This window comes from Caenorhabditis remanei, chromosome V (genome assembly GCF_010183535.1).
Source record: "Caenorhabditis remanei strain PX506 chromosome V, whole genome shotgun sequence".
Classification (NCBI taxonomy): domain Eukaryota; kingdom Metazoa; phylum Nematoda; class Chromadorea; order Rhabditida; family Rhabditidae; genus Caenorhabditis; species Caenorhabditis remanei.
Window position 1 is genome coordinate 16,321,343 of NC_071332.1, and position 24,833 is coordinate 16,346,175.

Genomic DNA, 24,833 nt, shown 5'->3' on the forward strand with positions numbered 1-24,833 from the left:
CATATCGGGGGTGCACGAGGATAACTTGGCATTAATGAACTCCGTCATAATCGGACTCTTCCACACGTGACGCTTGAACAGCTTTAGTAAGCAGTTAAGGGTCGAATGCGTATAAGTCACGACTCTGGCTAGGGAGTTGCTTCGCTCGAATGGAACGAAAGAAACGTACTGTTCATTACACTGAGTTAGAAGACACATGCCCCGGAGGGCTTCAGTCAGAGCGTTAAACTCTGGCTGATCTGTCGATTTCTCGACAATGTCTGCCGATTTCTCAGCAGAACAGTCTACCGATTGCTCAGTAGGGTTTACCGATTTCTCAGTAGAATTTTTGTCAGATTTCTTCCGTGCCGCTATTATTTCCGAGGAAATAAGTTCGCGGAAGTCCGAAGGGCAATTCACATTGCCTTCGAGGCGACATGGCCATGTACTTGGAGGATTCGTTAAGAAGTCCGGGCCGCGAAACCATAAAGAGCAATTCTTTAATTCTTCGCTTCCCATTCCTCTCGTGGCAATATCAGCGGGGTTCTGATCGGTAGGGCAATGATGAAATGTGGACGGAATCTCGAGGGATTGCAGTCGATCACATGCTTCATTGATTGCTTTTACACGATTACTGACCCAGCATTTCTTTTGCTCGTTACGAAGAATCCAGTACAAGGCGACCATCGCATCAGAGAAGAATCTGACGGAGCTTGGGCGCTCCGAAGTCATCGCCGTTTCTACTGACATAGCAATTCTTGTTCCAATCTCAATCGCGAGTAATTCGAGACGAGGGATGGTCAAAGTCTTACTAGCCGATGGTTTAATCTTCGATTTTGCGGTCAAGAGACCAACCTTGGGTGGTTTGTCATCATACTCATAGAGTATGTACACAGCACAAGCGTAGGTATCTTTGGAAGCGTCCGAGAAAACTAGAAGATGACTCTTCTTGTATGGACCACTAGGTCGCAACATGCGAGGTATCGTAATTGATGACTCGGAGAATTGCTTCCTAATAGCCTCCCACTGATTAAGTAGGGATCGAGGGACTTTAGACTTCCAATCGATACCGTCCGACCATAAGTCTCGCATCAAAAGTTTGAAGGAAACGAATAGTGGAGCTAGAACACCGAGGGGATCGAAGGTTTCAGCCATACGGGAGGCCACCTGACGTTTTGTCGGGTGTGTCTCTAGCAACGTTGCTAACTTCACCGTATATGTATCTTTTTACAGATCCCAAGTGGTATCCAAGTAGTTTTACTGTCGTTTCGCTTGTGATCTCATCCCGAGGGAATTTCGCCATCTCATCTTGGCTATTCGTGATATATTCCCGAAGACACATGTTCATTGAGTTGAACGTCCTTCTTCGAGTCAATCCGAAGATCTTGTATCTCAGCCTTATTGTTCGAGGTCAACATACGTTATCAACGTAAATGTTCTGCCGAATCCGCTCAGCGATGCCGTCGGTCATTGCATTTAAAGTAATGATCGATAGTGGCAGCGAGGAGAAACGGAGAACACGTCATTCCGAAAGGAATCCGAGTAAATCGGAACTCGACGATGTTACCTTTAACAGGAGGCTTCGTGATATCTTTCAACCAGATAAACGAGTACAATTACGATCCTCGGGGACCAGACGTACCTGGTGAAAGGCTTTTTCAATATCACCCACCACGAGGTAGTCAGATAACCGAGAGCGAATGAGAATGTCGAATAGATCAACTAGCATGGACGGTCCAGGGTCGAGGCATCATTAAGACTGAGCTCACCACCTTTTTACTACTTGCATCCAATACAATGCGCAGTTTAGTCGTAAGTGAAGATTCCTTCACTACGACTCGATGCGGAATGTAATACAGCGGATCTGTATCGTTATCCATTTCCGGGGTTACCATCTCAATAATACCACTGGCGAGTTGCTTCTTTAGAATATCGTCATAATCTTGCATCAGATTCTTCTTTCTTTTCAGAGAGAGAATTAGCTGCTCCAGCCGTTTACCGGCAACGCCGCGGTTTGACGCGAGGCGTGATTGCTTTCCGTTCCACGGAAGGGACACTAGAAGATATCCTTCTTCGGTGTAGCGGATGTTCTTTTCGAACTCAGCAACGAGGTCTTTGATTTCCGTCTTCTTTCCCTCAATAGGTCCTGGTTCTTCGATCCCAACATTCTCGAGATTCCATAGTTGGGAGATCTCCGTATGGAGACGATCCACGGGATCTTTTGAATCCGCCGGAGTCATCAGTGAACCGATGAAGCTTTCACAATGGAATGCGTCAATCTCATCACTGATGGAGTCGGACGGGGGAAGTGAAGAACGAGGTGGGGGAAAGATGATCGGAGCAAACTTCGTAAGCTCGACGAATCTTTCTGATGGAAGCAACAGTCTCTTCGAGGTTCCTAATAATCGTGACAACAAATCGTTACCCAGGATCATATCAATGAACTGTCCGTTAAAGGAACTATCCGCTGATAGTCTGTGGGGGGTCAATTTTCTTGTCTCGAAGATAGCTAATATCTGCTGCGTTCAAACGAGGGCACACAAATTTAGTTTTCGGAAGTCGGGGAGCACCTGCGATTAGCATAGAGAATGGTTTACCATCCGTATGGAAAGATATCTGATAAATATTTGACTGCTCGGTAGTAGTTTTGCTATATCCCGAAATGGTCAAAGTTTTTGTTGCTAGGATGTCCAGGCCAAAGCGTTCGGCACTCTTATGAGAGAGCACGGAGAGCGATGCACCGGAGTCGACTAGTGCCAAAACCTTGTGACCATCCGTAGTCCGAAGAGCTACAAATGGAAGTTTCGAGATCTCGCCACAATCTTCAACAAGGGAAGCGTTATACAGGCTTTCTTGTGTCAGACGGTCGAGGAATAGCGGTAAACTTCTACAGAGGAGTGGATACTTATCAGAATCTGGACCCGAAGGTCTTTCTAGAGGCGCTGTTGCTGGCGAGGCAACAGTTGGAATGCGAGCCAAGGACGGCCCAGAGTCTACCCCTGGAAATTTATTGCGAGCCCCCGAGGGGGCCACGAAAAAATTCAGACAGAATTGGAGCCGGGGCGTCAGATGGATAATTTCGAGGGTCGCGGTAGTACTCTTTCAGAGTGCAGGCTCCCGTGTTGTGTTTACCTTGACAGTAAGCACACGTACTGAAATTCTTGCAATCTTCGGTACGATGGGTCTGCTGAGCACAGTTGTGACAGGACCCAGTGGTACGGAAGTATTGCCGAACTTCGTACGAAGAAAGAGCGCACTGAAGAATGGAGTGACCGGGACCACAGATGAAACAGCATTTCGAGGCGATTTCGGAGTCTCGAGGGAAGGTGTGATGAATGAATCTCTCATCATAACCTCTACCGAGCTTATAGCAAGGTTCGAGCTTTTCTCCGGGTTGTCCTCTCATGCCAGGAATCCGAGGCTTTGGCTTGTCTGTCGACGGGGTTGACGTGGGATGTCCACCTTGGTAGTTCCCGGCGTTCGGAGCTCCTCTTGGAGTCTGAGGCGGGGGGTTCCCAAAGGCTGCAAAACCATAACTCCGAGGAGTCATATTTCCCTGGTGGGCATTGGGCTGAGCACCGAAGTGTCCCGTTCCGGCTTCACCAGGAGAGCCATTGCCGACATTATTCGACTTGGAATTCTTAGAGGCATTCTTAGACTTGCCGTCTCTGTTCGAAGTAGGCGGGTCGTTATTTCTAACTTTCGGTTTCTTCGAAGAAGAGTTGGCGGAGGGGTCGGTACGAGTACTGACGCCAGAGTTAGAATTACCTTTAGAACTCTTAGATTTATTCGAGCTCGCGGATACAGTCATCACTGACTCGTCCGGGATCTCTTTCAATCTCTCAGAGGCTGCAGCAGGCCGAAAACGATCAAAGAAAGCAAGATCTTTATGATAGCTCTCGTATTTATCGAGGATCTGAGTCGTCGTGGGCTGCGCACCGTTGATAAACAACGGTTTGATGAAATTCATCACTGGTACCGGGAGTTTTTCCATCAGATTGCGGACAAACGCGGGAGAATCTACATCCTCCCCTAGATCTCGAAGACGTAGGACAAGCGATTTGCCTTCCTGTAGTTGGCGAGAAGAACGTTTCTGGTCAGTCTCGTGAAAAGTGAGCTCTCTGAAGCGCTTCAGAGCTTCCGTAACTCCAGAAGTGTCACCCTCGAAGGCGGTACGAAGACCTGATAAGGTAGCTTCGATCGCCTCGGCGGGGACACTTAAGTCGACATAGAAGCGCTTAGCGTCTCCGACAAGCTTCTTTTCCAAGATGGCCAGTCGCATTTCATCGGAAATTCGCGGATTTTCTACTCCAAGTTTTTCGAACATCGAAATGAACTTCTTGTATCTGAGCGCATCGCCAGAAAATTTCGGTAGAATAGCTTCGAGGTCGTAATAAGACAACCCCTTGTTACTCGACTTCATTTTTCTGCCTCTCTCAGTCGCTCGGCAGGCGTCGTCAGTTTCCTCTTCCGAGGAGACTTCGTTTGCGTCCGAGGAGCAAGAGTGCGGTCAGGACCAGAGTGTTCTTTCCTTTCACTGTCAGACAGAGAATGGAAGTTCGATTGAACATGATTACGAGGAGTAGAGGCTACAATCGGTTTGCACGAGGTTATGAAACGACCACCGTTTTCTGGATGCATCTCATTGATGGCGCCAGAAGGAATAGGTGATAACCCGGCTTCCCGAATCTGACACTGACGTGACAGGTGATCTGACGACATGCATAGAACGCATAAACCGTTCCTAGCACAATAAGCCGTTAATTTCGGACTTTCACAGTCGAACAGATCGTGGTTACCTCTACAGACCGGGCACGAGATCGGCAGTCCAGAGGACGCGGAGTTCGGGACCGTTCCGAGAAGCATACTAGAGGCTTCGTGGTTCCCGGTATTTGAGGAAATAACCGGGGGGACCACTGGAGGAACTTGCGTTCCACCAGAATTGGCGAATCCGACAGACGAGTGATGCTGAGCATTATTACGATTCTCGTTGTCTTCATCTTGAGACGAGGGAGCAACATGATTGTTGATCGAATTGAGTTGGGCGATAGTATTGTCCACATATTGTTCCTCATCGTCTACGGGTGAATTAGCCACAATCTCCGAGATATCCGCTGCGTCAGTGGAGGATACCGCTTCGATGTGGTAATTCTGCTTCTCGAGGATAGTTTGCAGTTCCTTGATGGTTTTCTTGACGATGGGCAGGGTGATGGTCCGAGGCTTCAGGTCGAGATGAGCCTTAGCCACTTCGCGTAGACCGTTTCGTTCCTTGCTTGACAAGATTTCCGAGGAGTTCTTGATGGACTCAAAGAAATGAGTATCCGTTTCGATCATTCCTGCAATAACGATCAACTTTTTTCGTAGTTTGTCGATCGTCTCCAGTGCGAGAGCATCGTGGTCGACAGTGGAGTCGATGAAGGGCTGTGCGTCCTCCGAGGTTTTGAGGCCAGCGGAGCTTGCACGGGTGATGGCGTTCTTGACATTGACTTGGGCCTTCTTGAAGTTTTCCGAGGGCTGTCGTTGCATCACGTTGTTGGTTGCGGCAGTTCCTCCAGATGTTGACGAGGGGTCGTTCCGCGGGGGGTTGGGTTGTCCGGTACCAGACATGGTTGATTGTTCACACGAAGGTGTAGGAAGATGAAAAGCTGAAATTAAAAAAGTATTCTTAAAGAGAATTGAGACCGGACAGAGGGCTATAAAGATTAAAAAACAGAGAAACAAAACGCTAAAGTCCGCTCTTGTACGGGCGAGTCCTGATGTCCATCCACGAACTGGCCTAATTCGAAGCTGAAAACCAGGCTACACGACAAAAGCTAAAATTGTAGCATCAGCTGGGCTCAGTAGGAGGACGAGTCAGGTGAGCTCCGAGGCGTTGCCTTGGTAGGACGAATACCAAGTTATAATTACGTCTAACTCTAACTTAGTTCATCCTAAATGGATGTTATACAACGCATATCTCGTCATTGCTCAACTGCTCATCGACCATCACTCCGGACAGTGAAAAACCTTCACATTCGGAAGTGTCGAGGCAACCAAAAACTAGAATTCCAGAATCGAAGTGGCTTGGGGTGTCGTCGCTTTACCGTAAGCTAAACACTTTCAGAGCCTCGCAACTCTGAGATTGAGGGGGACCTTTTCAGATAACAGTTCTGAGCTGGCTCTGGGATATCGTTTACCAGACGAATACCCATTCAATTTGCGAGGGACCAAAGTTCTACTCATAGGAGTGTCATATACTATGGTATCGCGGGCGTGTTCTCCACTGTCTGGTGGCTTCTCACCATAACACAGAGGTCTTCCGACAAAACACTACGAATTTACCCTGAAGTAGTCCGTCAGATGAAACTGGATCTGCTAATAGGAACTTCGGAACCCTTCGGTGGGGCACTACTACTTGGTGGGAGTGGCTGGTTACCTGTTATATATACCAGTACTCGATCAAGGTTATAGTAGCTTCTGGACAGGGAAGCTAGGCTTGTCCGACGCTTGTCGGTTTTCAACAAACCCTCTCTAGCAGGTAGCATTTTGAATCGCGGCTCATTATAGATCTCTGATGTATCGAGGATACGTATGAGACAGGATCTAGAGCTGAGATTGCGTGCTCGGTCCCCTAGAGAAGTCGGGAATATGTCCTCCTTGACCAGACGATCGAAATCGCCCGTTTAATCAACCTTTTACGACTACACGGTGTCACCGCAAAAGATTGAGCTAGAGACATGAGATGAAATTGTACGTGTTTCTAACTTGTACCATAGAATAGACTCGGTTATGTGGAACGAGGGAGGGAATCGACCCACTCATCAACTGGCGGAAAACATTGCGAATATGAATCCGACGCGGAATTACTGTGCTAAGGAGCTCCCCATCTGGCTAAGATGCCGCTTTCTTCCGTAGACTACCACTTTTCCCAGTGAACCTTTGATTTTTGACGCATCCGATGCTTCAAATATCTCGAATTCTAACCACATCTGTGAACAAAAAACCGATTTTAACACGCTAGAAAAGCAGTACGATCTCGCCCCAGGACGCTCGAACGATCGTATCGAGCCTGCTTTCTACTCAATCTTGAGTTAATTTCATAACATTTTACCCCTTTCAAGAGACTCGCTCTCGAGAAAGGCTTTTTTTTCTCATTACGTGCAGACTTGTAACCTAAAGAGGTGGACGATGGAATTGTTTAAATCGGTCTACTTTTATTTCTAAAATTAGTTGCTTATCTGTACTTAGCGCACTTGCATCAAATACTAGTAGTCATAAATACTACTACTCTCATCCGTTGACGAGGATTCTGATGGAGCTCAAATGCACCGGAAATATCTTATGTCAGCCATAAGTTCACTCTGAGCTCATCGTTCTGGCTATTTGGGAAGGCCGTTCAACCTTTGCCGAATACTGATCTCGAGGTCTCAAGGAGTGCCCATTGGGAGCGGAGAGCTATACACGGTCAGCTCCGAGAGCTATTTGCATCTAGGGTCAGCTCGTGAATGGGTATGGCTAAACATAGGTATTATATGTCTCTGTAATTGTATTTCAAAACTTCTATCAACACACTAAGAACCGGATCATTTATTAATAAAATGAGCGAGGGGTTAATGGATGATAAAATGGAGGCCGTGCCGTACACAATGGCACAATAAAACTTCAGAAGCAGTCTTTTAGCGAGTAGTGAGAGTACGAGGGTGTGATTACTGACCTTGCTCGTCTTGACGATCGCGAGGGCGTGTGGAATCTGGGCCGGCGGTGCATCGACAGACATGACCAGAGATTTTCCACAGTTGTGGAATCAAGGTCTTCTCTATCCAGATGAGCCACCAGTCCCCAGTTTCCCAGCGATAAACACGCATACTCGGGAATGCCAAATCAAGCGAGGTCTTGCCTCCGTGGAGCATCTCGACAGTGCAATCCGACATGCGAACCGGAGCTGACGCTCCGTTCTCGACGAGGCAACGAATAGCGAGGAGCACTGCTCTCCAAAATTCGAGGTAGCTCTTGAGACGCGGGTGGGGGCACGTATTGAGACGTTCCGTATGCTCACAGTTGGCCGTCATGGTCAATTGGATCGTCTTGATGCGGTGGATAACCTCAGATTTATGTTCGGGGAACGGATAAACCAACATGATGTCGATTACGTCCAGCGAGGGAAATCTAGCGCGGTAGTGGTGGGGTGGGCGAGAAGAGTCGAGGGTGCGAATAGCTTCCTTAACTTCGAGTTCTCGAGCCCGTTCCACTTCTACAGAAATGCCTTCGTCAACGGGACCACCCAGCTCCTCCGAGTAGGGGAATTGAGTGGCCGGAGCGTTGAGAATGGCAAATCCTGCGGGTTCCGCCGCCATCCAACGATTCACAATCAAATCCATGGCCGGGTCTGTGAACAAACGTATCGAGGGAATCACCTTAAACACCTCTCTATAGTCGGCTGGGATCATCTCGAATGCAAGACGAACATAGCAACGAGGGGAACCTACAAGAGAGTTTCCACGGTCCACTAAATATCGAAGATAGCGTGTGATGGTGTCGTTAGACACATCTGCGCCCACTGGTTCGGAATCGTATTGCCCGGTCAGAATCAGCTGCCAAGTCTGGATCCGCCAAATGATGGCTTCTCTAGAATTGGGAGTCTCGAGGGACTCAAAGCTGTTCACGACGAGGGGGACGACTCCGAAAGAGTGACGATCATCCGGCATACAATTGACATTGTAGCGGATATAGCGGAGAACGAGGTTACTCAGTTGCTCTTCCATTTGCTGTTCGGCATTCGGGGGGATTCCACCAACTTCCATCATAGCTGCGTTGAGTTGGAGATCCTGGTACTCATCCACAATTCGGTCAAATTCCTCATTGAAAGAATCACCAGGCGGCTCCATAATCAACTTGCTCCTCAGGTCGGTATCCATCACTTGGGGTGGATTAGAGTGGATGTAATTCAGTACAGACTGAACAGCAGCGCTGTTGGCCTGATTAGCCTGAGGTCCATACTCCTACAAGCTGACAAGAGTTTAACTTGAAAGTTTCATTAACACCAACCGAGGGTTGCGACTGGGACACTCGAGGGAGGGCTCTCGATGAGCTTGCCGTCGAGGTAGAGGCCAATGGCTTCAATTCCTGTAACAATACTCAGTCAATGGGTCATTTTCACGACTGTCTTACTTCATGAGCGCGGGGGATACTACGTTCGCCGTTGTTCGGAAGCTCGACTACACGTGCTCCTTGATTCTGAAATCAAGAGACTGTATTTCCTGAGATGGGGGACTGTCATCCGTTCTCACTTGAATCTTTCCGAGGGCATGAATATCGTCTGGAAACACGGGATCCGGCAGATAACATGTAAGCTTCACGATCAGTGGGATCTTGCCAGAGCGGCGGTTAGTCTTATAGACTTCTCGTGCTCTTTCCTCGAGCAATATGAACCAATCACATTGCTCATCGTCGAGGTAGACCGGGCCCAGTAATCGAGATGCTCCAGTTCTCTGTTCATGAGACCGCGATAAGGCATCCATCGGTATGCATACTCCGGAATAACTCCAAACTCGTCCGCTGCAGGACTAGTAAGTGGTCCGACGCCACGAATGTGTTTTCCACGAATCCCATTAAGCACAGCGGAGGGGACATAATCGTTAGGCAACGGGAACGCGAGGTACCCATTCTCGACTAACCAACGGATGCGTTTTCCACGTTTGATTCTGATTGTTCGGACCTTTTCTTGGAATTGAAGTGGAGTGAGCTCGAGGTTACAAACACCGTGATAGTGCTGGTGACCCTGCTTGTGGCACTTGCGACAATTTCTGGGCATGTCACACTTAGTGTGCGAGGCCGATCGAGAGTTGCAGTAACCACAGAACGCATAGCCATTGGCTACGGCGAACTCCAGTTTCTCCTCGTTGGAAAGGTAGCGAACGAATCCACAATCATTTTCGCTATGATCCTCGAGGGCAGTGCCCATACACGAGGATCCGCACGCGGAGCATCTGTTCGTCGCGTAACGGTTGCCTGGAACCGGACGAGTCTTCGAATAGGTTCCTCTGATCATGGAGCGTATCCAATCCAAGAGTTGCCTATTATTAGCCATATAAGGCTCACGCTTCGTCACTTCACGAATGAAGTTTGAAGGGTGTGGCAGGTGTCCGGTTCTCATGTACCACAAGAGGTTTCCACGAGACATGGGATCTGTCAAATCTGCGAGGTCATCGTCACGGATCAGAGGGACGCGTTCAGCGTACGAGCAGAGCTCATCCGGTTGGTTCAAGATGTTGCTTGACACGACCAGTGCCGTCGCTAATTGCTGCGAGGGGCATTGTGGGAACGGTTGAGAGTCGTCCATCTCTGGAATTTACAGATTAGCACCGATAAACATTTCGTCTAACCAAAATAAGGCGGGATCAGGGAGGAGTAGGGTACTGGAAGTGATATAAAAACACGAACTGAACGCTACGAGCCGCTTAATGCCGATCTTACTTTAGCCACGTGGGTTTCAGCCACGAGGACAAGTTTATTAGCACACGTAAGAGAGGTCACGTTCTTTCGAACGTGGATTACGAGGTTTACACGCACTAATAATTTACGCATAATCTCGTTGTGTCATAAATTTCTCAAAGTTTACTAGCTTTCGGTGGTCTTTCGACCGGTGAATGCATCTTCGAGGGGATATGACCACGCATGGATGGTAAATTCGCTTGAATTTTCATCGATGCATGAAAAAAGGAAGAAAACCTCCTTTTAGAGAGACGTGTTCCTTGATTTTTGCGATACGCTGCAGTTCGATCAAGCAGCATTAGAAAGAACTGAGGTTTCATTTGTAGATTACTACGAAATGATATCACTTGTCAAGGAGGTGACAGGCACCTTTGCCATCGTCAAGTTTCAGAACGCGCACCCTGGGATAATCGAGATATTCCGCTGGTGGGCCTTCTGATTCCATCAGACCGCCGAACATGAACGATTAACTCCATTTCCCATACGGGGGGAAGAAAATACATTGATGAACGAATTTGAGATGAAATCTCGGTACAAGAGGCTCTTCAATTTCAGTCGCTTGACATCATCGAAGTCGTCACGAAGCCGTGACGTGTAGGGATGAACGAGGTGTCGTGGTAGAAAGAACTTGTCCCGAAGGCCCTTTTGTCGATCAATTGGACACTTGTGACTAGTTATTCTGTGAGGCGATTAATCCACGTAATGGCATGTAATCAAATTCCGCTCTTGCGAAATCTGTACCAGTACGCTCCGGTTGCACCAGCTGGTTCAACTGGATTAGAGCCGATGCGCAATAATTTGTTGCATTCGCGAACTTCTGCAGTTATAGCCCCGAAAGGTGTATAGTGCATTAGTTCTTAAGTTCGAGTTCTCGAGGTGATAGCCGGTTGCTCGGCAGTGGCGCTCGAACGAATCTCAATCTCCGAGGGAGAGAGATAAGTACGATTGGCACAGCGGAGGGATCGGGATCATGCTCGATTGACTCATAATTGACCTAGATGCTCGAAATCGTGCTGCAGGCATAGAATTTTCTCGCGAACAGAATTAACTTATCGATTAAAACACTGTGTATTTGACGCACCAAATACACCTGATGTACCAATAATAGGTACTTCGTCGTCGGTCACTGAATAGTGACATGAAGTATCTAATCTAATCGCAAATCATCATCTACATCCTCCTCCTTCTCTTAGCGTTAGCATCATAGATCCGGATTATAGTTATTTATCCCGAGGGAATGGACCGGTTTTTAAGATCGTATTGATCACCGACCCGGATTACCCTGAATCTCGGCTTAATCTCAGGAGCCACCTGAGAGTCATCGCTCCGATTACAGGTCTAGGTTTTTCCAATTGAACGCTTATTCAATTAGACGGGGAGATTGTAACCGATTTGTGAGTCTATTTCACCGCAGATGCTCCGAAGTGCAACAAATTGGTGTGTCATCTCATGCCCGGAGGCGCTGGAACTAGTCCAATCGAGTTACGGCGTTAGCTGCCTGCTAATTATCTACCCAACAGTGCAATAAATTGCACCAAAATGCACTAAATGAGCCTGAGGGCGTTTACTTAGTGACTGATTTACAAGGTATCATTTTACTCAGACACGAGGTCATAGAGACGGATGAAACTCCTTTTAGCCTCACACAATCCGAAGATCGATATGAGTATGATGTTTAACTTCTACCCATAACTTAGAAGAAGGGGAGCCCTGCGAATTGGCCGGCACTTCCCTGATTCGTGGCATTCAGTTCATGTTTGGACGTCAGATAACGAGGGAGGCAAGTAAATAACGAGGAATGAGCTAGAATTAAAATAATAATGAGTTTTTACTCATATCATATGCCGGAATTGAGGTCGCGAGAAATTAACAACAACACTGTTTTTATTAGGGCAGACCCGTAAAAACACAACAAAAAATAATAAATTTTTAACGGTTATTAGTTAATAACGAGGGCGGTATCTCAATTCTTGGCATTTCCGTGCTCTTCCTTGATCGAGTTCTCCGATTTGACTACTGGAGCCGTTTCTGACTTCTCGACTTTCCTTCCTTTCTTGGCGAATTTGAACTTCTTTCCGCCACGAGTGTGCTTCTGTTTCTTTGCCTTTGGCTCGTCGCGGTTTCCATTGCTGGAGGTAGCAGCGAGGGCTGGGCGCTTCAACGAAGGCTCGTCTTCCTCATCAGAATCTCCTGATCCATGGATCACATGCTCCGGTTTGACGCGGAAGCCACCTGCAGGTTGCGGACCGGTATGATCGAGGTATTTGGCCATATTGCTACTGAATTCCTCATCAGCTACTGGAGCGATCGAGGTAGCAACAACATCATTCTCTGAGGCCGTGACGACGGCAGAAGAAATTTTCTTCTGATATCGACGAGGGCACAAAGTCTGATGGTGTTGACGCTCTTCAATGGGCAACGAGGCGGAACAGCTACGACAAACACGGTTGGCGGCCTTGCAGGTTGCTTCGGATCCGTCACATCCGGCTTTTCCGCAGATAAGACAGCGGTGCTCATTCAAGAGCTGCTGACGTCTCGAGGGGAGGTCCGGATAGACTTGGCATCTTGCCGCATCATGGTTCTGGTGACAAAAGAAGCATTTCACCGAGTTCTGAACAAAACTGAATTAGAAGGGATCTAAAATCACACAAACGTACGAGACGACGGTTCTCGAGAAGCTTGCGCTCCATATGCTCAGTATTCTTTTGAATCTGTGCGAGTTCCGAGGATTTTTCGAGCGCGTAGATCTCTCCGAGGGCTTGCGAACGATGCTCTTCGGCGGGATCTTCGAGATCGAGGATCTGCTTGTAGCTGGCCTGTTTCTCTCGGATGTCCGCTACCAGAGTCTTCAGTGACCTGACTTCGTTGGCTTGCTCGAGGGCGGATACTTTGCGGGCGATGTAATCCCTCAACGAGTTGTACACGCGTGTGATCTTCAACGAAGTCTTTTCGAAATCTTCACGATCGAACTTGCCCTGGTCAATGAGCTGCTGAACCAGACCGTTTCCTTGGCCCTGGCGTTTGGAGATACGACGTTGATCCTCCGCGATCGACGTGAGCTGTACCAGGAAATTGTTCATGTTACTGGACAATCCCTGGAGAGCAGCAAACGGAGCGAGGTTCTCGATCATATTAGTCCAGACGTCGAGGGTGGGCAAACGATCGATGATGTCAGCCTTTTTGACGAGGGTGTCGAGGTCAGATTTCAAAGCCAACTTCTCCAGATCCTTCTTTGTCACGAAGTTGTTGAGCTGATCGGGGGTGACAGAAGTATCGACTAAAGTTTGAACCAATTCCAAGATATTCTTGAGCTTGTCGTCAATCGAGGGAATCTTTTCCAAATTCAGAAGAGCCTCATTGGTTCGGATCTCGATTTCCGTCATCTCCTCTTCACCGTTTTCGACGAATTCGGACACTGGGCGAGGGCCCTGGTCGTTATTCTTCGATTCCTGGAAAAGGGGAATAGGACTTTCAGGTATTCCGTCGGGGTAAACAAAAAAGTTTAGAGGCCCTTGGATTACCTGCTGATTTGGCGGGATCGTTTCCTCTTTCGAGGGTGAATTTCCGGCAAATTTCGAGGTATCGTCACCGATGTCACTTTCGTGACCTGAGGACTCTGCTGAAAATAGAGCCAATTAGCCGCGATTCAGAGAGCTGAATTGCACTAACCGTAGTCAAGTTCTTCTTGTTCGAGTGCTTTTCCTTCCGCTGCGCGTTCAGCGCCTATCCCGAAGACAGACGGTTCAGGCGAGGCTTCTAGAAAAGAAAACTAGTCACTCTCACTCAATGCCAACGATCAAATTACCTTTTGGGTCATCGAGGAGCTCATTTTCACGAGCCTTCGATATTTCCGGCAAGGGAATCTGAGAGATTGGCGGGAGATCGGCATCGAGGATGGCGTCATTGAGCACCGGCTTCATATCAAAACGCGATTTGCTAGTGGTCATAGTAAGTTGCTAAATCAATATAAAAATAATGATTAATTCACCGAGTCGTAAACGAAACAGATATCGAACTGGGTAAAAACCGAGTTACTGAATCACAAGCAATTACGAGAACACAACAAATTAGGCTTTATTTTGACAGAAACAATGAAAAATGTCGCGATTCGTCGATATTACGGGAATCTCCATTTGAGTGACAAGATCGAATCGAGGGATCTCGATTGTAACTTGTGATGCAGCTGCAACATCGCTTTTTGGGCGATTTGACGGGTTTTACAGAATTCCGATAGGCCGTTCGAGTCCTGATGTGATAGCGAGGGTAGACATCCGCAGACTGATTCGTTTTCACGGATTAGTCTCATCGAGGATAATCTTGAAGTGGAGTAGCGAGGGCGGGGGGCGGTAACATCCACGTAATCAACGATTGCGGAATGCAGCGCCGCCCACTGTTCTGAAGGACCCGTGCTTCGAAAAGGACGTACACCAAGAGCCTCCGGAGTCTTCTGGAGAAAGAATTCTCCATTCAACTCGAAAGCCCGAACAGCATGTTCGCGCTGAGACTCTACTTCAACCAGAATCCACGTTGACCACACTCGGGAGTGTGACACGAATTGATACGCTCGAACTACGACTTCAATCATCGCGGGGGCTGTAGAAATCTGAAACTAGAGGCATCATTAGATAAAATTGTCTGCTTTTCTGGCTAACCGTCGATTCCTCGAGGCGTCTGAATTCATAATTACGTGGGCCATATGACTCTACAGCTCGAAAGCGAGTGAAATTGGGTTCCGAGATATCCATGAAACTGACACTTTTCTTAATCGGCTTCGCATAGCGAGGGATTTCAGCGAGGGAACGATACGCTGGAAATATCAAGGTTTATCGCTAGGATTTGATCGATTTGGATACTCTGACGAGGGTCCGCATCTTTCCAATCCGAGGGATTCTGCTTGATGTCCATTCGCTCGTAACGATTCACTCAGAATTAGCCTTTTGCTGTAATAAAAATTAGCCGCAAAAACGTCCCGTTATGTAAAGCGAACAGAACAAAGATATGAACGTAAAAAATCACGCTAGGGATCAATGAACACACAAGGGGGCATTTTCGGGGGAACTTTTATCACACCAAAAAACAATTTTTCAAAATGATTTGTGACTTCTTTACACGAATTTCCGAGGAAATTCGTTCCGGCGATGACGAAACGCTATTTAGCATCGGCAGTTGCTTCTGAAAAACTTTCATAACAACGGAAAGAAATCACGGGGGGCGTTACCATCTTCTCTTCATTACTTCACGAAAGAGTTCCGGTCCAACGGAGTTTTCGGGGAGCAAAATTCAATAAAACATAGCATCGAGGTGAGAAAATACGATAATTTGAACGAGGAACCTGAAACACAACCGGTATAAATGAGTCTTGCTCATGTTAAAAACGACTACACCGGAAGTGCGCAATAGGTAACACGCGAAGTGCGTCAGCTGCCTGCTGGCTCGTATAAAGTTACTTTAAAAGTATGCGTACTTCAAAAAACTATCAAATTTCGTAATTCTGGCCTCATGGTTATCTTTCTTGAACGAAGTGCCTATATTCTTCCTAAAATCAGTAATCGATGGTGCTAAAAACGTACAAGTAGTTAGTAGAACGATCGAGGGAATCCGATAAACGGGTCCTTAGAGATTCCAGGTTGAAAAAGCTCTTCTCAGAGTCGACATCTCGGACAGAGTCTCAGCGCGGGTCGGTCCCGAGGGCCAATAGGTACGGATACGAGTAGTCGAGGGCAGCTCAAAGAGGTGCGGCTCGATTTTAATATCCTCCATATTTTTCCCTGCTCGAAGTCCATCGGCAATTACAGCTGCGAATGCGAGGGCTTGACATTCTGGCGGATCTGAGTGATCGTACAGAGGGTCATCGTACCACGGATCACAGTTGCAACGCGGATGTTCGACTGGAACCGAATTCCGATGCCAAGTCGCGAATTCGACCTTCACGAAAAATCCATCCTAAAATACAGAACCATGGGTGAGTCTAACGGAAATTTCTCACGTGAGAATGTGGTTCGGCGGAGCACTCTGGGGGAGGTCGAGGAGGATGTTCGTGATAGAACACGAATTTATCATCGATCCACTGATACCACTTAATTGCGTCTTCCGTAATGGATTCGAAGTTAAGCGGATCATAATCAACCCGAACCGAGAGATACGGAACTCCGTGCGACTTTATCGAATTCAAAGTGAACCCGATCGCAGGAAAGCCAAAGTCCACACCGTTTGACCCAGTCATATTCTGGAGGCAACTGAAAATTACACTTCCTGTAACTAATCAATGACAAAATAGCTCTGAATAGCGACAATTCACTTGAAAAATGGCTAGAGAACACATGACGTCAACGATTTATTACGAGGTAGCATAAAAGTGACTTAGTTATAGTCTAAGAGAGACTCTAGAGGCGACGTTCCCAGACTGAAGCGCGGGTGGGGCGTCCTTCACTACGATTTCATTATCATTCGAAGCTTCGACTGACTCATTCGATTGTTCTCGGAATTCTAAATGGGGCTAATATTATCATCATATCAATCACAATAAGGGCTGGTAGAAACCAGATAAATTTGAATGCGGAACAAATTGACCGTAGACTGGTTCGAGGAACGAGTTTATTGAAAACCTATTAAGCACATCAAAAACCAAAACTGTGAGATTAGACGAGGCAATTAGGCCGATTGTAGATGTCGTTGAACGCGTGAAGATGGAAAATGTCCAGCGAGAGAAAGTCAATTGGATTCGAGGTCAACGTCAACAGAGATTCAGATGAGCTAACAACGAGGGGAAATAACAGAAATTTAGTCAACCAGGGGGATTCAGTTGGCTTGGCCTACTGGGAAGTAATCGATTTCTTCAAGATAACCTGAGAATTCGAGGTTCCCGAAGGCGTTGTCATCCGAATCATCTTTCTCATCATCGGACGAAGACGGCGGGTTATCTGAATCAGATTCTCCGGCATCCGAGTCGTCAGAAGAGTCAGACGAATCCGAGGATTCACCACAATGTTCAGACGCAAATTTGCTGATACAACGATCCACGAGGTGGCTGTCTAAACGTCCCTTGCGAACGTCTCCGAGGACTTTCTCAAATAATCTTGCGATTCTCTGAAACATTTTGGTGATGCTGGGATATCTAAATCAGCTTATGGTACCGTGCAGGCCAAAAAGTGTTTTCGCTGTTTGCGAAGGTCCTTCTCGAATTGCGTGATTCCATGATAAGGGTCACCGAGGCGTGGAGGTGCGAGCTTACAGACTGTCGGGTCAACATCATTGCTGAACTTGCTGCGGAACATCTCGTACATTCTATCGAATTTCGGAGTCATGTTTCGGAGCGTGTCGGCAAAGTAATGAAACGAATGCATCAATGCATTCTGACCGGACACCAGAAGGTCGAACTCAATACGCGTCAGAAGCTGATCTAAAACACCATCATCTGCAATTTCTTTCTAGGTGTTCGGTTAGTCTTACCCTCCGAAGGCTCCGAGGGGTTTCTATTGTCCGAAGGCGGACGAGATCCCTTTCCCGACATCGTAGATCGCGAGTGATAGCTGAAGCATAATAAATATGACTCAACTGACTCTGGGAGATACGAGTACAAGAAAAAATCACGGAGGCAGATAAGAGAAAACTAAATGCGAATTCCTAGAAAAGAAAAAACTTGCGAAATGCAAAGCGCCGAGGTTCGAGATGACGAGAGATAGTTAACGACATCAGTCGAAGGAGTCACCTTCTCAGACATCACTGACTAGAGCTCTACGCGAGAAGTTTCGCCGCAACACGATACTAAACCATCTCAAAGCTCAACGAAAGCTAACTTCATATCGATCGGGACCGATACTAGGGAAGCAAAAAACAAGAGGCTTCGGAATCATGACAGATTCCGTGATGTAGTTTGTCTGGAGTATAGTGTAATCATTAGCTGGAATACGGTCTCTCTTAAACGTCTATCATTCTCATCGAGTTTAAGTATGACTCGGGGAGTGACTATCCGTGTAGATCGTGGTGGAGTCGAGGTATCGCTAGCCTAATAAGGCCCTCCGCTTGCCAGGCGGCCGGCCCGTTAATCTAACGATCCGCTTAAGAGTCGCTGCACCGAGGAGTACACTGACAGTCTATCGCCGAATCACGCAGAAACGAAACGAAGACTTGAATGACAGAGAGGATCCGTAGTCCAAAAACGACTACTAATAACTACTGAGGGATTCGAGGGTGAGCGGACGGAATTACACTTGAAAGGGTAGATTACGAATCACTATTCGAAATAGCCACTCTCATCCACACACGAGGAAGACTACATACCAAACTGCTCGATCGAAGATTCGATGGAGGCGAGTGATACGAGTTTCAGTCGGCGTTTCGCACCACAAATCTAGATCGACCCGAGGGTGGAGTAGATTTGAGGCACCAAACTAATGAAATGAAATATCAAATGCGCTGCATAGAATCACCAAATCCGATGCATAAAGCACCAAATATGATATCTAGCTACGCTAAATGCCCTGATAGAATCAGAGCAACTTCGATACTCATCTCTTCCGACTGTCCTACTAGCATAACTCCGGCGGCTCGCTCTTATCCGCCTATACCGCAGACTAGGACACCACTTAGTTTATGCTCTTTCTCTCATCCAGATGTGTTTCACGAGTGGAAGTCAAGACTGGAAGTATTTTCGACAACGATTGTAAACAATCTTCAGATTTCGGAAGAGATTTCTCAGTCACTATTGTGTCTAAACGACACAAAAGCCACGCGACGTGACGAGACATACTCTGCGAAAAACGGTCTAGAATACCCCAAATCCCAAACGGGACAGCGGATTTCAAACGAAATTAACGCTTCAAGAATTCCGTTGCAATTAGGGGGAAACCTTCTACGTTCCGCTCACGAAGAGGGGAGGTATACTAATTTGCCCGAACTACACTCGGTACTCCTCATCTTTCATAAGATACTCAGAGTTCCGCGTTAAGAATGATAGAATATCTAGGATCTGGAGCCGAAACTCTGGTTCCATACATCATCTACGTTTCCTTAGCAAAAATTATCCGATAGCACTAAATCTGGTTATAAAACTATCATAGTCAATGGCACCGTGGAGCAGTGAATTCTAGAATTCACGCTCCGGGGGGCCAGAGGATCCGAATGCATCCTCGATCCGAAGATCCTCGCCCGATAAGCGAGGAGACACTCACGCTGATTGAAAAGAATTGATCGGACGCCATCGATTCTCTGGTCCGAATAGAAGCTCTCAAGGACTTCTCCGAAGAGATTCCGAGTGCCCCAATCGGCGTCAGAAAATCTGAAGCGACGGAGAATTCTTCAATCAGCTATCACTTCCGCAAACGGGCAAGCCCGTGTTAAAACACAGCAAAAAGTGAGAGCGTCTTTCACTAAACGAGGGAGGGTTCCGGAGTGAAAAATGCACCAGATCGCCTATGATCGTTTCTCAACCAGACTCGTACTAGAATCCTCCCGAAACATAATCAATACGCTCCGGGGGGCCAGAGGATGCTCCATAGGGAGTGTCCTCCTCAGATACTTGAGCCAGAATCGGTAAACGAAAGATATCGTCTCAAACCAATACGGCCGACTACTCCATTAGTCTTCAGGACGATCCGCAAGCGCGAGTCTTGCGACCTGCTGCGAGGGGAGTGACCTTACGACCCGAAATAACCGGTTTGACTATTTCAGCTCGTATTTACATACTACTGAATATGTCGGTCGCTGAGGCCTTTCGAATACAGCACCTCAACTAAGTCTTCTGGTAGATAGGTCAGTTTTCGAACTAACGATGATGGATTCGGTTGAAAATCAAAACGCATGTATCCGAGGAAGGATGCTCAAAAGAGCTTCCGCTCGATACGAAATTCAGCCGATTCGATCAGATCAGAACGAACTGGAACCCACTTAATGCTTAGCTCTCCGAACTACAATTGATACGGGTGCGGTCCCTCGCGGTGCTTCGATCTCATCCACACTATGTACGGAGAGAATAGAAGAACGGAAAGAGAGCGCAGCGTTATCACGAAACGGAAGACTCGCTAGCACTAAGCATTTCTCGTAGAGGAGATTCGTTCGGCTCTGACCGGCAAATCCAGGCGCTTAAAGAAAGCGCCTGTCGGATAGCGGGGCAAAGGCGAGGATTCATCAACCCATGAGAATATATCTATTCCCAGAAGACACGTGTGAAATTACTCAGTTTTTCTGCGATAGTAGCGACTCGCTTAGTTAAAGAGATAAGACCAATCAATCAAGACTATTGACCCATCGTCCATATCCGGTCAGGGAACAAAGGGTACCGACTGCTCGATCGCCCTCGAATCTACTCACTATGAAACGCATGCGTTCAAAGTTTTTGATTTTAGGCATCAGTCTTAACCCTCCAGAATCCTGATACGGAGCTGGGGGACGATCAACAATCGATCGACTGTAATCCACTCTTTATCAGAGAGAGTCTGAAAGCGAGGGACGGGTTCGAGGGTACCACTAGAAGACTTAAGAGGTGTGTTATCGAGGTGACGGGGATTCGAAAGACCCGAAATAGATCGGGGGAGATCAAATCGCCGAGGCTCGCATTAACACCATCGGAATCAACTAGAACCGCTTGTGTCTCGAGGAACCGATTAGGAAATATCGCTTATTCCCGCTCGGGCTCTAAGATTAGCAGTAAAAGGTCGCCTCAAACGTATCGCTACGCTATCTCCTACGACTTATGAAATTCTGGGCCTTGAGTTGCCCCTCATATAGCAGGTTTTGCTTCGCTCACTCTCAAACGACTGCCGAATTATCCGAGGACGATAAGGCGAGAGAAACTAGGCCGAACCTTAAATGAACATCTCATGGAGACTCGTTAACTCGAGGAGGCGGAGTACGAGACAGGTATGCACCTGCGCCGTGTCGCAAACAGTCGAGGGGTACTGTAGTCAAATGTATGTCGGAATCCCAAAGGGAGACGGAGATACACTGGGGTTACAGTTCCTAATCGATACAAAGATGGAGCACCTGAGGCCAACAGCGACTCCAACACATGGCAGTATGCGGTCTCTTGCCTGGCATCCCTGATACCGATCCCTAACGAGTATGCATGAGCATCAAAACTATACTCGGAAGCAACACAAGCTTCACACCAGGGGGCTCGCCTGCTCTGCAACAGAATCAGTACTATTCAACAAATCAGAACGATTTCCGATTAGAATAGAAAAGTACCGAAACTAGCATCAGCCGACCCGAGGTCTGGAGGACAATATCGATGTCGGGGATATCCCTCGCCTCACGAACGGGATCGCATGCAGTAAAAACTGCTGATCGCGCAATCAGAGGACTGGCAATCGATACTACTCGAGCTCCGGAGAGGGCAAGCAGATCGATAAACCAACAAAGGAGTCGCCGAATATCAACACTATGCTCGAAACCAGGGACCCCCAGTTTTCGTTTACATTCTCCTTCCGCTCAAGCTCTCAAAATCTAAACCACGGAGCTACCTTTCGGCGGCCCCGCAGGAGCTTCTGATTGCTTTAAACTTCCGGAGAATGTCTTGAATCCAAAGCATCGATTGCAGATTATCGATACGGAAGCGAATTATTGATCGCCGGTCCTATCGGAACTCTCGAGGGCTTCGAATTAATCCGAATCCCGAGAATGTTCGGACGAGGAGGGGATAAATCGATAAAGCTTACGTATGTAACCTCCAAGTGACACTATGAACCCGCATAGAGGCTCCCTCCGATCCAGCAAGCTGGCATGAAGGGACCTTGACTCTTAATTGTTATTATCTAAAGCGGCTGGTAAGCGAGGAAGACACTCACGCTGATTGAAGAGAACTGATCGGACGCCTACTATGATTCTCCGGTCCGAATAGAAGCTCTCAAGGACTTCTCCGAAGAGATTCCGAGAGCTCCAATCGGCATCAGAAAACCTGAGGCGTCGGAGAATTCCCAAATCAACTATCACTTCCGCAAACGGGCAAGCCCGTGTTAAAACACAGCAAAAAGTGAGAGCGTCTTTCGCCAACGAGGCACTAAAGAACAAACAAAAAAGAAGCCAAGTTGCTTCTGCCCGAAGGAAGAAGCGACACAAGAGAAAAGACACAAGAATCCAGCACGAGCGTCATCAAACGCGACCATCCACGATACTTCACCTCAATTTCTACCATTTCTGGCTCGGTCGGGGCTTCGAAAACATTCGAAAATGCTTCGAAGACGCGAGGAATTCCAGATCCGGTGAGAAACACGAGGGAAGTGGAGCCAAACGACGACATCCGAAGTTAGCGATGCACTAGAATCCATCCACGAGACTTCTGATCGTTCTCCGCCTGTTCTGATTCGCCCGTGATATTCGAAGAGGTTCGAAAACGTTTCGAAATCGCGGGGGAATTCAGAAGCCGGCGAAAAAACGAGGGAAGTTGACGAAATGACGAAGACTGAAGCACGCGAGGCACGAGGGAGCCATCCAACACCAATGACAGCTTCCCATGTGTGCGAAGCTTGACGTAGCCATCCGAAGGAATTTTTTGAACAATCTTCGCCTCGCCCGACTCGTTCGGGTATTGGAGACATTCGAAAATGTGTCCGCTACGCGAGAGAGTTCGGGGTCTGGCAAAAATATCACAAAAAATCGACTTACAGACAGAAAACGAAGCATTCGCAACACGAGGGAGCCATCCGAAACCATCAGCGAGACTTCTGATCGATTTCCACCGGTGTTCCGACCCGCTCGGGATTTTCGAAATATCACGAAATATTTCGAAATCCGGAAAAGGGTGGGAATCCCGGCGAAAAACCGAGGGAAGTTGATCCAAACATCAGCAAACGAGGCGTCCGAAACACGAGGAAGCCACCGCAGACGATCCATTGAAACTTCTGATCGATTCTAGCCGGTGTCCGATTTTTTCGGGATTTTCGAAATGTTTCGAAAAGTTTCGAAACACTCGAAATCCGGAAAAAATGAGGGATAACGGGTCGAAACGAGGGAAGTGGAACGAAAAAGCAGCAAACAGGTGAAGGAAGCCCGAACCATCCGTTGAAATCGACGCGAGGGGGTTCCGATCGAATTCCAGCCAAATTTCAGCAAAAACCGCGGTGAAGTAGCTCGAGGAGTCGAAATCCATGACGAGGCGTGGTGAATTCGAGTGTAATTGGGCGATTTCGCGTTGAAATGCGCGGAAAGACCGAAAAACCTCGATTTTCCCGAGGGAAAAGAGTTTTTTTCAGCCAATCGGCGGAAATCTTGGCGAAAATTGCCGAATTTCTCGAGTATCTGACCGATTTCAGGCCTTTCTCGAATAATTCCGTCGGGAATTCGCGAAAAAATCACGAAACACGAGGGAGAAACGAGAGAGAACGATGAAAAACGCCCGGAAATTTGCGCAAAAAGTGTGAAGGCCTAAAGCCGCAACGCGGCGCAGCGCTTCGCACTAGAGCGAACTTGCTTCCAAATTTAAAGGTGGGGCCAAAATTGGCGCCAAATTCAAAAAAGGAAAGCAAAATTTCGGGGAGAAAAACATCGAAAAACCCGAAAATGAAGTTTGCGAAGAAGTTTTTCGCCGTTCACGTTAATTTTCCGAGGGAAAACAAGTGAAAACTGTACATTAAAATCGAAAAATATCGATTTTATCGGACAAAAAATGGGCAAACCGACTGATTCGTCCGGTCGAGGGGAAAAATCGATAATCTCGAAATTTTCCGCCCGAGCGGATACTTCCCGGTCGATGCACCAAATGTGGCCACCCCTTCTGTCTCCAGAAGGCCGCCGGTAATGAGCCGAGTGGGGTGGGAACATGGGCCCAAAATAGACTTCCGTTTTAGGTGGTTCAGAGGTAAAAGGAAGTGTCCCGCTGTACAGTTAACACGTGTATTAAATAACCGATTTATTCAGGGGAAAAGCATGACCCGCGAGGGACTGCATTAAAAACCTGATCGATTATTTCCTTTCGGAAATTACATGAAAAGGGAGAAAAAAGGAGTAAGCGAGGTATTCGAGGAGTCGCTCAGGGGATTCCTAGCTTGTTAAAGCTTAGGGGTGTCCAGAGAGACGCCGGCGAGGCTCGCGAACAACTTCTACAACAAACAACAAAAGAGAGAATTGTTAGAAGAACAAAACTAAAAACAAGACTGATTTAATTAATGGCTTTAGGCCAGGTGAGGGTGTCGGTCGATTACGGTCACAGTCGTTGATGGATGTGCGGCGCGGCGAGACCCGACGAGGAAACAGCGTGCGCCTTTGACTGAAGAGACGCAGACACGACGATGGCGGCGATTTAAATAAAGTGGAATATTACTTCCGCCTGAAATGGGGTTAAAGGAACAGGGAAGAAGGGAGGTAATTAAATGAAAGTAAAATATGTAATAAATATAAACTAAATTAGAATAATTTAGTAATATAAATTACATTTTAGTTTGGAGTGTGGC

General features: G+C 47.4%; 3 protein-coding genes across 3 annotated transcripts; all 3 read right to left on the minus strand.

The window, feature by feature from the left end:
• Positions 1–14,566: 14,566 nt before the first annotated feature.
• Positions 14,567–15,354, minus strand: GCK72_020545 (uncharacterized protein; the record flags this gene model as incomplete). Its single annotated transcript, XM_053733644.1, has 3 exons — positions 14,567–15,052; positions 15,102–15,256; positions 15,309–15,354. The coding sequence occupies 3 exons, from the start codon at positions 15,352–15,354 to the stop codon at positions 14,567–14,569; spliced, it is 687 nt and encodes a 228-aa protein (XP_053582557.1).
• Positions 15,355–16,062: 708 nt separating this feature from the next.
• On the minus strand, positions 16,063–16,672 carry GCK72_020546 (uncharacterized protein; the record flags this gene model as incomplete). Its single annotated transcript, XM_003091078.2, has 2 exons — positions 16,063–16,392; positions 16,436–16,672. 2 exons carry the CDS (start codon positions 16,670–16,672, stop codon positions 16,063–16,065), a joined length of 567 nt encoding a protein of 188 aa, XP_003091126.2.
• A 575-nt stretch (positions 16,673–17,247) lies between these two features.
• Positions 17,248–22,684, minus strand: GCK72_020547 (uncharacterized protein; the record flags this gene model as incomplete). The annotated part of the gene is made up of 5 exons (XM_003102638.2): positions 17,248–17,535; positions 17,583–17,848; positions 17,899–17,978; positions 21,315–21,571; positions 22,565–22,684. The coding sequence occupies 5 exons, from the start codon at positions 22,682–22,684 to the stop codon at positions 17,248–17,250; spliced, it is 1,011 nt and encodes a 336-aa protein (XP_003102686.2).
• Between the last annotated feature and the right edge of the window lie 2,149 nt (positions 22,685–24,833).